At 40.3% G+C, this 16,425-nt stretch overlaps 1 protein-coding gene across 3 annotated transcripts in view; it reads left to right on the top strand.

Annotated features, from left to right (window-relative positions):
- The window catches only part of LOC127584425 (phosphatidylethanolamine-binding protein 4), a 354,441-nt gene that overhangs the window by 7,864 nt on the left and 330,152 nt on the right, over positions 1-16,425 (top strand). For all 3 annotated transcript variants that reach the window (XM_052041227.1, XM_052041230.1, XM_052041228.1), the window contains exon 3: positions 7,416-7,548. In XM_052041227.1, the coding sequence (XP_051897187.1) occupies positions 7,416-7,548 (133 nt within the window). The remainder of the gene's footprint in view (positions 1-7,415; positions 7,549-16,425) is intronic.

The raw sequence follows: 16,425 nt of genomic DNA on the forward strand, positions 1-16,425 counted from the left end.
CTGTCTAATGTCTTTTAAACATTGTAATTGGGTATATTGTATGAACTGTCAGGCTTCCTCTGACAGTTCATTAAATATACCCACCACCCTCTGCGAAAATGTTGCCCCTCAGATTCCTTTTAAGTTCAGGTTTATTGTTGTCATAGGCATACATACACTGGGTATAAATGCCATGAAAATTAACTTTTTGCAGCAGCACAGTACATTACAAACATGATAAACATAAGTTAACATAAATTTAAATTAAGATAAATCATACATAACTTACACATGCGCAAACGTAAACAACAAAGTAAACATAATGACACTAATGCAACATTGAGAGAGAGAAAAAATATAGTCTGAGCTAGTGTTAGAGTTTTTCAGGTCTATCCCTCTCACCTTAAACATATGCCCTCTAGTTTTAGACTCCCCTACTGTGGGGGGAAAAAGACTGTGGCCAATCAACTAATTTATAGCCCTCTTGATTTTATATACCTCCATAAGGTCACCCCTTAGCCTCCTACATTCTTGGGAAAAATTCCCAGCCTCTCCATATAACTCAAGCCCTCCAGTCCCAGCAACATCCTGGAGAATCTATTCTGCAATCTCCAGCTTAATAATATCCTTTCTGTAGCTGAACGACCAGAACTGCACACAATACTCCAACTGTGATCTCACCAATGACTTGTACAGTTGTAACATGGCGCCCTAATTCCTGTACTCAATGCCCTGACTGATGAAGGCAAGCATACCAAATGCCTTCTTCCCTACCTGTCTACCCGTGTTTCTATTTTCAGGGAACCATGTACCTGTACCCCTACGTCTCTCTGTTCTACAACACTCCCCAGGGCCCTATCATTTACCATGCAAGTCTGGCCCTGGTTTAACTTACCAAAGTGTAGGACCTCTCACTTGTCCAAGTTAAATTCCATCTGCTGTTGTTTGGCCCACTTCCCCAGTTTATCTAGATCTCATTGTAATCTTAGATAATCCACTTCACTGTCCACTACCACCAATTTTGGTGTCATCCACAATCTTACTAATCATGCTAACTAATTCTCATCCAAGTCATTAATGTAGATCACAAACAACAGTGGACCCAGCATCAATCCCTGTGGCACACCACTGCCGCAGACCTCCAATCTGGAAAAACAACCCTCGCCTACCACCCCCAACTCTTTCCACCAAGCCATCTTGTATCCAATTGGCTAGCTCATGGATCCCATCTGATCTAACCTTCCAGACTAACCTGCCACGCGGGACCTTGCTAAAGTCAGTGTAGACAACATCCATTGCTCTGCTCTTGTCAATCCTCTTTGTCACCTCTTCAAAAAAACTAAGTCAAATTTGTGATGTAATGTATTTGGACTTCCAAAAAGCATTTGACAAGTTGCAACATAAAAGGCTGGTGCACAAGCTAAGAGCTCATAGTCTTGGAGTAAGTGAGTTAGCATGGATTGAAAACTGGTTATCACATAGTGAGTTGGAATAAATGGGCCTTTTACAGGTTGGAAGAATGTAACAAGTGGAGTACTCCAGTGATCTCTTCTTGGCCCTCAGTTATTCGTTATTTATTATTTATATTAATGACCTGTAGGAGGGTGCTGAATGCAAGGTATCTAAGTTTGCTGATGCAAAGGGATTGGTGTTTAGAAATAAGGAGGGTTTGATACAATTGTACAGGGTGTTGGTGAGGCCTCACCTGGATTACTACACACAGCTTTAACCTCCCTACCTGAGAAAGGATATAGTAGTATTGGAGGCAATCCAAAAGATATTCACCAGGCTAACTTCTGAAAGGATTGTCCTATCAAGAAACACCAAACAGGTTGGGTTTGTATTCATAGATCATAGAACAGTACAGCACAATACAGGCCCTTTGGCTCACAATGTTGTGCCGACCTTTAAACCTCGCCTAAGACTATCTAACCCTTTCCTCCCACATATCCCTCTATTTTAAATTCCTTCATATGCTTATCTACCAATCTTTTGAATTTGACCAATGTACCTGCCTCCACCACCACCCCAGGCAGCGCATTCCATGCCCCAACCACTCTCTGGGTAAAAAACCTTCCTCTGATATCTCCCTTGAACTTCCCACCCATTACTTTAAAGCCATGCCCTCTTGTGTTGAGCATCCATGCCCTGGGAAAGAGGCGCTGGCTGTCTACTGTATCTATTCCTCTTAATATTTTATACACCTCTATCATGTATCCTCTCATCCTTCTCTCCAAAGAGTAAAGCCCTAGCTCCCTTAGTCTCTCCTCATAATGCATACTCTCTAAACCAGGCAGCATCCTGGTAAATCTCCTCTGCACCCTCTCCAATGCTTCCATATCCTTCCTATAATGAGGTGACCAGAACTGGACAAAGTACTCCAAGTGTGGTCTAACCAGAGTTTTGCAGAGTTGCATCATTACCTCGTGGCTCTTAAACTCGATCCCACGATTTATGAATGCTAACATCCCATAAGCTTTCTTAACTACCCTATCTACCTGTGAGGCAACTTTCAGGGATCTGTGGATATGAACCCCCAGATCCCTCTGCTTCTCCACACGACCCAGAATCCTGCCATTAACCTTGTACTCCGCCTTGGAGTTTGTCCTTCCAAAGTGTACCACCTCACACTTCTCCAGATTGAACTCCATCTGCCACTTCTCAGCCCAGCTCTGCATCCTATCAATGTCCCTCTGCAATCTTCGACAGTCCTCCACACGATCGACAGCACCACCAACCTTTGTCATCTGCAAACTTGCCAACGCACCCTTCTACCCGCTCATCCAAGTCATTAATAAAAATCACGAAAAGCAGAGGTCCCAGAACCGATCCTTGTGGGACACCGCTAGTCACAGTCCTCCAATCTGAATGCACTCCCTCCACCACAACCCTCTGCTTTCTACAGAGTATTCTTTAGAGTTTAGAGGAATGAGGGGCGATCTTATTGAAACATGTAATATCCTAAGGGGAAATGGCAGAATCAATTTCGAGATGTTTTCAGTCATTGGAGAATCTCAAACAAGGGGACTTAGTTTCAAGAATAAGGGGTTGGTCACTTAAAACTGAGGTATGTAGAAATCTCTTCTCACAGAGGGAGGTGAATCTCTGGAATTCTCTGCCCCAGAGGGTTATGGAGGCTGGCTCATTGGAAGTATTTAAAGTGGAGGTATATAAACTTTTGAAAGATTGGGGGGATTGGCAGAAAGGGGAATCTGGCACAGATGAGGAGTTGAGGCCTGGGGTAGATCAGCCATGAGCATATAGAATGGTGGGGTGGGCTTCAGGGGCCAGGTAGTCTATTCCTGCTCCTATTTTGTTATGTTCTTGGATAATACTAATAAAGAGAAAGTATCATAGAAGTTGGTTTATGGTTCTCCTTGATCTTAAAGCTTGCATCCAGGATTCTGAATAGGATGCATTGATTGCCTTTCAAAATTTTCTGTCTACTGGAATCCCCAACAGATTGCAAGGTGTCAAATGTAATGCTGTTACTCAAGAAAGGAGTGTAACAAAAGTGATCTTGTAGACTAATTAGCCTGACATCAATTTTCCAGAAAACGTTGGAATCTTTTACTAAAGTTGTTAGAAAATCATAGCACAATTTGTTTTTTGGAAGGTAAAACATATTTGACAAATCTAATCATTTTGTGGGGATGTAATCTGCAAAGCAGATAATGGTGAGATGGGGTGAGTTGCTGGGGTGTAAAGGTTACAGGGTGAAGACTTTCTGGATTTTCAAAAAACAAATAGTAAAATAACACACAAATGATTGTTGCATATATCAAATGTCTTGGGCTTGTGGGTAACATATTGTCACGGAAACAGGAGTACTCACGTCTTTCTCATGCTGGGAAGGTGTTACCAGTGGATTGTCATAGGGATTAATACAATGACCTGATTATTCATTATTTAAATTAATGACGGGTACTTTACATTCTTCCTGTTTGCCATAATAAACTGGAGGGAAGTGAGCTATCGAGGCCTAGGTTTTGTGAAGAGATATAGGTAGGTTAAATGTGAAGTGGGCAGATGGGTTATTGCATGGGAAAACACAGAAGGAAAATAGATGGGCTAGAAATTCTTGTGTATCCAACTGGGTACACCAGATGAATTATGCAGTGAGCATCTTTGACTACTTAAGAAATGTCCTGCCTCATAATGGAGACATAAGCTAGATTGGGGTGAGGGGGTGGTTGGTGAGTGCTGGGATGGACAATGACCATAGAGTGGCTGGTGGGGTAGCTGGGAAGGTTGGTGGTTGTGGGGAAGAAGGCATCGGTCTATGTATTCATTGGAAGGGCTGCGGAAGATGGCAGAGGTGAGGTAAGTTGCAGGGATGGTGGGATGCGTATCAGGGTCTTGGAGGATTGTGAGTTTAGAGGTTTGTTCACTTGGAGTCTGGGTCTAACTTGGTCCTGGGATTAGGTGTTTGGGGGGGGGGGGGGGGTGGGGCGGGGGTGGGTGCTAGGGTTTGGAATCAGAACCTAGGCCTAGGGTGATTTGGTGGAAGTAGGTGGGTAGGGAAGGTCAATGGTGAATTATGGTATGGTAGGCACCATACAGATGAAAGGCATTAGGTTGGAAAGTTCCAGTTATCTCAGGCATGCGCAGAGGGGCTCACTCCAGAGCCAATGTAATCTGAGTTCCTTCATAATACTCTAAAAGAAGCATTGCACTGGGAATGATGTCATCTCATGAACTCCTAATGTGGAAAGAGTGTCAGGGACACAAAGATGACTCATGCCCAGAAGGTTGCTATTATGTTCACTCACGAAAAACATGATTTTCAGTTGAATAATGAAATAGCAAAATGCAGTTGAATTTCTGGGCCAGTGGTTTTTAAAAAAAAATTAAAAGGAGTGTTTGTTATGAAACATAGTTTAAGTGAATGGAACAAGCAATCAAGAAGACATATCGTATGTTTCTGGGTGCCACATTTTAGGAAAGGTGAAAAGGCTTCAGAGAGGGCGCAGAAGGGATTTTATAAAAATAATTCCAGAGATGATAGGCTTTAATTGTATGGATTGACTGGAGAAATTCGGGTTATTCTTGGAACAGAGGAAGTTACAAGGGGGTCTGATAGAAGTATCTAAAGGGTACAGAGTGAGTAGATGCCCATTGGCAGAAGGATCAAAAACCAGGGAATGTAGAATGGAGGTAATTGGCAAAAGAAGAAAAAGTGACTTCAGGATAAACTTTTTCTTACATAATGAGTGGTTACTTTCAGGAACAGCAGCAGAGGCAGATTCATTTGTAGCGTTCAAAAAGGAGCTGAATAAGTATCTGAAAGAAAAGAATTTGCAGGGCTGCAGTGAGAAGGCGTGGGAGTGGGATTTGCTTGATTGCTTTTCCCTTAGTGCTGGTACGCCCTCATAGGCTAGATACCTTCCTGTTGTGCTGTTACCATTCTGTGATTCAAAGAATCTATTTTGAGTTGGCATACGTGCATATTCTTAATTGTCTTCTCCCCAGGCAGTCCCTCAGGGTTATAAAATGCTTCTACTCCAGTTCTGTGGGTTCTGAGGTGTCCGATGAACTCTATGGCATTCATAGATTCTGTCACAGGTGGACCAGGTGATGCTTGGCAGAGTGTTGTGGGTGGGTTGTTTAGGATGTTGTGCAGTCTTTCTGCTCTTTACATGTAGCATCCATGTGCTCTTGTTGTGGAGGTTGTATGCTTCGTGTCTTCCTGGATACACCTCCTAAATTAGATTGGATCAGGGCATGCAATTCCCATGAGTTTCTTGGGATATTATATTGGGAGTCTGGTTTCAGGCTTGTGGACAATGTGTCCCACCCACATGAGTTGATTGAGCATAGTCAGGCCCTTGATGCAGGAGTTTGTTGGATTGGGAGATGCTGCTGACATTGGTTTGCATCTGGGGCCAATGGATTTGGAGGATTTTGCAAAGACAGCTTTGCAGTGCTTCCCCATTGCACTGATGATTCTCCCATACATTTTCCATGCCTTTGAAACATAGGGGATGGTGGGGAATCTTTGCTGCTTGATATAATATGAGCTTAGTATTGGGATGAAGTATTGGTCTTCCAACACTCCTCCCCCTCATTCAGCTGAAGGCTATATTGGCACAATGGAGGTGATTGTGAATTTCATCATTGGGTTCGCTGGTACTGAGAGGTGACTCCTGAGGTAGGGAAAGTCTCCCTGTTTTGCAGGGTCTTATCCTGGATCTTGATTGTTGGGAGCATCAAGTTGTTTGGCAACAGGTTTGTGGTGGACTTTTGACTTTTGGGTATTTAGTTTAAGACTCATTCTCTTATATGCCTCAGTGAAAGAGGCAATGATAATTTGACACTTGATCTCTGTGTGTAAGAGTTAGCTTTGAACTATAACTCTGATTGAAGTTGGAGTAATTTTGCTTTTAGAATGGACATGATGAAGGTTATACAGTTTCCCAATCATTCTGCAGGTTGACTCTGCTCTATTAAAGATCCAGTAAGAGGTTGTGGGAAAGAGGACAAGGTAGAGGTCCTATTCCCTCCAACTTTTTTCTCCGTATCTTGAAAACTCGTTGTCCCGGATGGTCCTAGATTTGTGCAGCAAAGTGTTAAGTGGTGGCAGAACACTTGATATAATGGAACCATGTGAATGGGGCAGAATGAGCAGCAACCACGAAGCTCTTCTGGAATTTTTAGAGAGTCCACAAAGCCCTGACCCCAGTTTTGCTGGCATTCATTATTTTTCATTGTCTTTGAATGTGTCTGACATTAAGAAGGATTCAAAAACTACTAAAACGAAATGTGGTTATAAATATTTTAAAATATTATAAGTTTCCTTGAAGATGAAAGCAGATGTATTAAAACATTTTGAAACACTCTAAATAATTAAAAACATCAAAATGAATACAAATAATGAAAAAAGTAACTTAATTTTATCTTGTCCTACATTTGTATAATCCTCATTCAAATGAACAGGCTTGTGGATCGTGCATTAAATTTTACCTGGAGCAGGATCCAAGAGCAGAGTCCCCAGGATAGGTTTTGGGGGATCTCAGTAAGCTTCTGCTCTGCCATCAGACTCCATGTGGAGTCCAAAGAGGAGTGAGACTGGGAATCACTGGCCAAATTTACCCAGCAAGTTCAAGCTTTTGCATTTGTGTGGAAGGCCTGAAACATGCTGGCAGTTATGCTGAGAAATGCTGGCAGTCCAGAACTGCTGGCCAAACCCGAATAAAATTTGGGCCATCATATTCCTGGATGGAAGTCATTCACCTCCCTTTGCTTTGCCAATGCCATTCGTAATAATGTGTATTTATGGATAGAACTGCAGGAGACCCTCACTGAGGGAGGACATCTGATTCAGATACAAGATTCCATCCTCCCTTTAGCGAAATTAAAAATGTGTTTTCCTTGTAGTTCTGCATCTTGCATAACATTGATAATTATATTTATAGAAAAATTCTGTCAATTTCCAGGGGAGAGCTCCAAGTGTTATATCCAGAATTGGGAAATGCGGCCTGTATCGTCATCCCAAAATGCCATCAGTTCCAAAGACGCCTGAGTGAAGAATGGGGCAAACCACATATTAAGTTTCCTGAAGCCAAAGAGGTAAAGTGTTGCAATAAGAGCAGCATTAGATGGATTGCTTACATACATAAGGTCTTTGCTTGGATACCAGCTTACTATTGCTTTATAAGGCTTCTCTGTGCAAACATCTGACTGAAAAGCAACACTTTCATAAAATTAATATAAAAATTTCTTCAGAAGATTTAGTTGTAAGATTGTACTCCAATTAGTACACATCTGTCATTGCCTTGAAGAGTGGCTTGCCAAACATTTTCGTAGAATGTTTTAAGAATCAACTGCCCTGTAGTGGATCTGAAATCACATGTAAACCAGACCAGGTAATGGTGAAAGTTTTCATCTCCTGAAGGGCATTAATGAACTTGATGTCTTTTTATAACAATCCTATACTTTTGTGTTCTCATTATTTCTAAGACTAATTGTTTTTGTTCCACAGCTACCCTGGCAGGATTTGAACTCGATTCTTTGGATTATTAGTCCAGGACTATGGGTTTCTGGTGCCGTAAATTAACCATACATGCCTTCTAGAACTTGGATGGTCTCAAAACATGTTACAGCCATAGTATTTGTAATGCCACAATTTAAGAATAAGCATTCAAAGTGACACAAATTTACTATAAGCATTATCTTTATTATACCATTGAGAGATGCAATTATCCTCAAAATGTAAGGGAATGATTTCTTAATTCATTTCATACTTGTGATGTTGTAGGCAAATAAAATTAGTAATTTATTTAATTAGAAGTAAGTAAAATAAAATTCAGTGAGGATCTACTGCAGGTGTTTCAAATTTGGAGAGGTGGACCAGATCTGAGGTTGCAAGTAGTGGGAGATCTTAGACCTGTGATGGATAATGGAAATTAATCTTGGGAAGTTTGTAAGACACTTGATCCTAACATGGAAGAAATAAGACTGTGGTGAGAAACAACTTGGGGTTGAATCTGTGTTAGGAAGAAGTTTGAAACCTCATCTTGGGTGGTACACTGGTTCCTTCTGTATTTAAGGATGTATTGCTTTTCTTGTTTAGACCAAATAGCTTGCAGATACTGAATAGACTCTGTGGGTGAACTTTATGTGGTAAGATTGCATGGATATAGTTGAACTACTGAATTGTGATATTGCTACTTATTCTCATCTGTGTTGTCACTGATGCAAAGCACTGGCCATTATATTGCCCCCTGCTCATCAGGTGATCGATCAAATAATTATTTGATTTGCAAGGTTCAACAGTTACAGAAAAGTAGACATATGGAAGATTTTAAATATATATGTGAAGATTAACAATAATTGGCTGAGATAAAATTCTGTTTTCAGCAGATTAGTTTTGAATTATTAGTTCTTCAATTCCATGTACAGGGAAAATAATGTAACAGTAGATGGCAATAGCAGAACTGAATTTCACTCAAGGTTCATCGGGACATATTGATGTGATTTCTTTGCAATTCTTGCCATCCTATCAGTTGTCCATAGTGCATGGAGTATAAATGTTGTGCAGTAATCAATTTAAGATTATAACTTGTGCAAAGAATGTAATGATCTTGATTGAATACAATTACACATAGTAGACATGGAGCACCTTGTTGTAAGCTGTAGTAATAATAACAAATAAAAACCTGGGAAATGGATTTATTAGCAGTTGATTTTCACTTGCAAACTATGCATAAGTGATTTTACTTGGTTTGGATCACACTAACGATTACTTCCAGGCGATATCACATCAATAAGATACTTTTTATGGAATTCACCTCAGCATATCTTTTTTTCCCAGCACAATTTATGCACCTAATGCTATTATAATTCACTCACTGAATGTTTCTTTAATTGCTGGTATAATTTGGAGCTTTTGGATGCAAACTGCAACATTTGATGAGCGCCACAAAAACTGATGAGCACATTGTGCTGATGTCAATTGAAGGACCTATGTTGCGACATTGGTGTCTTACATACAGGATCTGCCAGTCTCGTTTTTATTGCTCAGGTCTGTCTCACTTGTTATCCCTTTTGCTATTTGCAGACTTCTATCCAAATTATATCGGAGTTGGATGCTGAGCTGCCTGTCTCTTTGAGCATGCTGCACCCTATAGTGCTTTGGGGCCACTTAGAGCAAGTGACAATTAGGGAAGGCCATCGTGGGGAGGGTGATGGAGGTGGTATCCACATATGCAGGAGCTCGCCACGTTCCTCCTCCCCAGTGGATTTCCTCAGTGCTATGGTAGCGTTTTATGCAACTGTTCTGTGGGTGCCATGGGCACAGTACTTCTTGAGGTCTGATGCTCTTCCCATTGATTAACATGGCAGTCATGCAGTCGTTGCAAGCTTTTCTAGCAGCTCCTGATTTGAAATTGTGCAGATCATGTTTTAGCAATAACACTATGTGAAACTGTTATGGCATTGTTTTTAATGCATGCTTGCCAAACTTCCAGACTGGGCGCTACCACTTTGTTTAGCACACGCTTAGATCAACAAATGAGGGTGGGAACCAATTTCTCAGTAGATATGTCATACTGCATTGGGGCAGTCTATTATTAGTAATGGAGGCCAAATAGTAACTCTTAAAACTTTAGTTAAAGATCTGTATTTAAATTCATTTACTCTTTGGTTGACTCTGAAAGTTTATGATATATAAATATAGTAAACAGATAATGTGTTCAAATCATCTGTAAAAATCCATTATTTTCTCAATAATGGATGCATTTTAGACTGAATCTCCAAATAGTATTGTTTGTGGACACCTGCAGTTGTGTCTAGAATCTCCTTAAATGACTGTTCTATGGGATTTATTTTAACTCCTAATCGAATAACTATTTATTTATAGCACTTATATAACAGATGCATAACTAGGTCTTTATGATTTGATTGAATCAGTGATGAATGTTGGTTGTCTTTACTGATGTCTTTCTGTTTCAAGTGTATTTTAATAAAAAAAATTAAAGTGTCATGTAAAAATATACTAACTTTATGAAGTAATACCATAAATTTGAATTAAATGTGGAAATACATAATTCATGATAGGTTAACAAGTAATCACCAGAATATGTGCTTATGATAATGCAGTTCATGTTACGTAAAATGATTTGTGACATGCGTTTGCCATTTGGTCTGTATTTGTTTTGTTGGTTTGAAAATGAATGGTTAATCAAATAAATTGTAGCAATCATATCACTCCTTTTCTTAAGAGCTCCATGATAACATTTTGATGGCCAACATATTTCCTCTCTGGTCCTTTGAGACAACCAACAAAGGATGTTGGATAATGAAGTTACACAATGTCAAATATTAGTCATGCTATAGTTCCAATGCTTATTTTTGAAGACAGAAAATTTAAGATTTCATAAAAATGCTTGACAGCATTTGAAATTTATTAAGATTTTAAGCAATATATTTGAAATAGATCACATTGCATTTTGTTTTGATAGGTTGCTTAAAATTAATTCCAGCATTGTTTGTAAACTTTGTTGTTAAGAATTGTATCAACCGAAGGGAATGCTAATAATACATTTTTGGGAGTCAAAAGTTAAGTTGAATTTAGCATTGTTGAAGGCAGCTTTTATGTATTGGACTGTGATGTTCATTTTACACTTGGGGCAACTGATAGAGGGATCTGAATATGTTTGGATGTTATAATTCTGGGAGAGTTAAACCCACAAAATACATAGTCATTTAACACAAAGTGGCCATTCAGCCCATAGAGATGAGAGAGATGAGATATCTTTATTAGTAACATGTGCATTGAAACACACAGTGAGGTGCATCTTTTGCGTAGAATGTTCTGGGGGGCAGCCCGCAAGTGTCGCCACGCTTCCGGTGCCAACATAGCATGCCCACAACTTCCTAACCCGTACGCCTTTGGAATGTGGGAGGAAACCGGAGCACCTGGAGGAAACACACACAGACATGGGGAGAACTCAACTAAGGTAAGTTCTCTTTTAGCACCCTCTTGATACCGACCTTCACCTGGTCTCTGCTGTTCCTTCTGACCCTTCACACCAACTGATCTTCTCTTTGACCCTCCAATTGGTCTAGGCACAGCTGCAATGCTTTCCTCATAAGTAGCCAGGCTCTCCTGCTCCCTCACTGACTCGCCATTTATTTTGGGAGCTCTCACACTTGGATTAATAGAAATGCTACATCCATATCTCTTTATATGATTAATTTGTTTTTAATATCTTTAGTTAGGATATTCTGGGATTTGAAAAAAAATTCTTGTCCTTATAAGGTCAAATTTTTGGTGCAGCTCTTCACTGTGCATGTCGTATCAAATTACATTAATATGTTTCTAATTATCTGTAACAACTATACATCAATTATTATTGCACTGTAAATCGAGTTCTGATTCTGTTGTTAGAATTTTTGCAAATGTGGTACAGCAGTTAAAATTTTAAAAAGACAGAAAGGTTAAATAAATTAAATTGCTTGTTAAAGGAGTCTCGTGTTTCCATGGAACCATTCATGACTTCAGGATATCACAGCTAGTGAAGTACTTCTCGTGTGTAACCACTGTTGTAAAGTAAGGAAGCTGGAGGCAGATTGTGGTCAATCTGGCCTACCACCTGCTCGCACTGTTCCTGATGCCATTCTTACCATTTATGGTTATGTAATTTTAATCAAGTTTGAGGCCTGAATGTACTGCCATCCTTTAAGCCCTTCCCAAAAAAAAAGCTCAGTCTGAGGCCACCACCCTGTACCTCCATCCCTTCACTGTCCTGGAATATCCTTGCACGCACTGGCAATTTGCTGCTGCCAAAGGCATTTCTAACTACTTTTTAATGTACCTAATAATCATGGGCATTTAAAACAGAAATTGATTAGAATAATTCAAATCTGAAAATTTAAATTACTGTAAATTCATTGGGCACATGAAGATAGAGTTAAATTAAAAAAAACACCTACCTGCACTCACATTTTTAATCAAAGTTAGTGACTCCATTTAAATGAATAAGTTGTGCTACTTACTCCAGCTATCTTTGACGTAAAGCTGAGGGGATGGATGTAAAGTACATCTGGCCCCTTAACTCAGTATATGTTTGCACCTCCCTTGGGCTCGAGGCTGAGGTGAACGGTGGAGCAGGAGGTCAGGTGCAGCCAGCAGTGCATTGTAGCGTACAGGTGAAGAAGTCAGGGAAGAGTTGACTCACAGGGGCATCAGCTGCAGTTCTGCATGCAACTGATGGACAAAAGTAAATACATATTAGCCCATTAATGATTCAGCTGTTTTGCACATTGTTGTAATGATTGTGCTTGATAACCCATCATAATCACTCAGTCGTTGCTTATCTGATTGCGCTCCTTTATGTCCAGTGGTAGGTTTTGTATGATAACAGTGCCAAGCAGTTTTAAGAAATATATGGTTGATAATGTATGTATTATCCTAACATTTTGTTCTACTTTTATCAATGTTGTAGGCAAGTTTGGTCAAATGAAGAATGCTGCATAAAAAGCTATTATTTGAGGGAGAATACAATAAATTTAGGTAGCAGGTACATTCCTGTCTTGTGTAGCTTATGGTTACCTATTCAAGGCAATACATTGTTTAGTGGTTCTACAGGAGGTTATTCTTTATGCGAGTCTGAATAAATGGTGTGAACAGATTGTTCTAATGAGAAGAATAAACAGCAAAGGTACCCAGTGCCTGTAAATTTGCACTTTCCAGCAGGATTTACAGGATAGAGATTGTTTCATGGTCAGGATCACCAAACCTAATCTAATATAACCACTGTTGGTTTTCTAAATGTATAGTAATGGAACATCTGAGGCTGTGAAGGAACAGAGTTTCTTCTTGTGTGTTGGTGAGTTACTATTGTCTTTGGTCCCTGCTACAAACTCTGTTTCGGTGTGGACTGCCATCTGTTCCTCAGCAATTGGCTGAGGCTGTGTCAGACTATCCTCAACCTTGATATCCTTTATGACCCTGAGATGAGCTTTTTAACCATATATCTGTACTGGGAGTAAAGGCATATTTTTTCCATCTCTTTCAGTTCAATTTACCCTGCCCCGCCTCAACTTGCTTGTTGTTGGAAATCCAATCCAATGCATAGTTACTTCTAGACATTTCAATGCACTCCTGAACTGCTTTCATAGAACATAGAACATAGAACATTACAGCACAGTAAAGGACCTTTGGCCCATGATGCTGTGTCGATCTTTTAGCCTACACTAAGATCAATCTAACTATTCCCTCCCACGTACCCCTCCATTTTTCTATCATCCATGTGTCTTTCTAAGAGTCTCTTAAATGTCCCTGATGTATCTGCCTCTACCAGCACCCCTGGCTGTGTGTTCCACACATCCACCACTCTGAAGAAAAATCTTATCTCTTATATCCACCCCCCCCCCCCACCCCCATACTTGCCTTCAATCACCTTATAGTTATGCCCTTTTGTATTAGCTATTCTGCCATGGGAGAAAGTCTGTGGCTGTCCACTCGATCTATGCCTCTTATCATCTTGTACAGCTCTATCAGGTCACCTCTCATCCTCCTTCGCTCCAAAGAGAAAAGCCCTAGCTTGCTCAGCCTATAAGACGTGCTCTTCAATCCAGGTAGCATTCTGATAAATCTCCTCCGCACCCTTTCTAAAGCTTCCTTTTCCTGTTCTCCATGAGTTCATTTAAAACTGCTTCCTAAGTCCCAATTGCACAAAATCTTATCTACCAATCACTTCTACACTTGCTCAGCTACATTGACTTCCCATTAAGCAATGCTTCAATTAAAATGCATGCATTTGATTTCAGGTTTCTCCATTGCCTCTCCCCTCTTTATCTCTTCCATTTCTGTCCTCTAATGTATCCTTGGATTTAATTGCTCCCACTGTGGGTGGCAGTGCTTTCACCAACAAGGAACAAGCATAGTAATTTCCCACCTAATCCTCCCCATATCCCAGTCTATTTATATTTTTGAGCTGAATTTGGCCTGCTTTCCAGACTTCCACCTGTAGCTCCTGTCTGCCCAGTTACCTAGGCCAGATGGTGAGGATGAACAAGGGGACTCTTTCTTCCTCTCGCTTAGTGACTGGCATATGGTTGAGGCTCTGTCCTGAGAATGTTTTGACAACCTTGGGCAGAGGATGCTGAGAATGGAGTTTGGTTTCATTGTTATTTTTCAAAATCATATTCACAAAAATCATATTTTCAAAATAAAAAAATGATTAAACATATTAAAATACTTAGAAATAATTAAAGCATTAAAGTAAATATGTAAACATTAAATAACATTCCTCATAATCTTCAGGATGCAAATCCCATCCATATAAATGGGGTTGCCAATCTTCCCTCTGGTCTGTGATATAGGATCATGGAGGCAAGATTCTCAAGTGTAATATTTTGGGCCTAATCACAACTGTTGGAAAATTTGTGGAGTTCAGGGATGACTCACCATCATCTGTCACTTAGTTTATTCCTGATTTGTGAAAGACTCACCAAAGCTTGGGTAATAAGTACCTGCAAATGGCTTAATGCAAGGTTCACTTGAATGACTTATTATGTGGCCCAGTGCCCTATTTTGTTCGATAATGCTTGTTTGAACGAGGGCACTTACGGCATTAAAGGCAATTTATAAATACAAGCTGTTGTTCATTTGTGTTGACATCTTAGTTACAACTAAGGCATTGACTATGCTCCACTGAAACTCCTTCAAGAATAAATTATGTCCATTTTAAATGCAAAGGTCAGCCAACAGTAGTCAGCTTCCAGGAATTATTTTAATTAAGATTGACCAATTCATTAACAGTTGCTGTATTTTACAATAAAGGTTTGGTTGTTGGATTCAGTAGTCTTTTCTCCTTGAGCTTATGGAAATGGAAGAACAAGGCAGAAGGAGCTGTCAGAGAAATCCAGTTACACCAGATTTGTCTGTTTTGTCTCACAAAAGCAGTCATATTGAAAGCCGTAGGTACATCTGCAGGTCACCACACTACATAAAAGATGTGATAGGGCTGGAGAGGGTGCAGAGGAGATTCACCAGAATGTTGCCTGGGAGGGAGTATTTTAGTTATGTGAAGAGACTGGAGAGGCTGAGTCTGTTTTCCCAGGAGCGGAGGAGGTTTAGAAGGGACATGACTGAGGAAGATAAAATTATGAGGGGTGTAGATAGGGTGGACTGCAGGAATATTTTCCCTTAATTAGAGGTGAATAAAATTAGAGGACACAGACTTAGAGTAAGGGGTAAGGGATTTTGAGGGGGTCCTTTTTCACTCAGAGTGGCGAGTACGTGAAATGCACTGCCGGAGGGAGTGATGGAAGCAGAGTTGCTGACAGCATTTAAGAGGTGTCAAGGTGAGCACTTGAATCGCCTGGGCATTGAAGGCTGTGGGCCAAGTGCTGGAAGATGGAATTAATGCAAATGGGTGCCCACTGGTCAGCATGGACATGGTGGGCCGAATGGCCTGTTTCCATGCTGCGTGACTCTATCCTATTGATGATGTTGGAGAAAGGAAAGCTTCATTTATACAGAACCATCCATAAGCTTGGGGCACCCCAAAGCAATTCACAGCCATTAAAATACTTTTCAAGTGTAGTTACATTAAAATGTAGAAAATATGGCAATCAGTTTGTGCACAGCAAACTCCCAATAACAAGGTTATAATGATGAGATAATTGCTTAGAAATTCTAGTGCACCTGGGGCTGCCAAGGACTGTTCTGGTCATTGGCCATCTATTGAAAATGTCACTTGTATCCAAGGCCCAAGTGACAGGATACTGTACATTTTTATAGTTAACCCTCCATTTTTTAGGCTGGGATCACGGTATGGAATGTTGGGTGAGGCAGGTAGTGGTATATTATATTTTATTGTGGCCTGGTAGAAGGGACTTCAGACCTCAGCTTTTGGATGGATGGGTGGGATCAGGATCAGGGGGTTGGCACTTTATCTTTGTGGAAAAAGTAGGAAGGAAAATTGGTACTGGCAG

Source organism: Pristis pectinata, chromosome 29 (assembly GCF_009764475.1).
Source record: "Pristis pectinata isolate sPriPec2 chromosome 29, sPriPec2.1.pri, whole genome shotgun sequence".
Lineage (NCBI taxonomy): Eukaryota > Metazoa > Chordata > Chondrichthyes > Rhinopristiformes > Pristidae > Pristis > Pristis pectinata.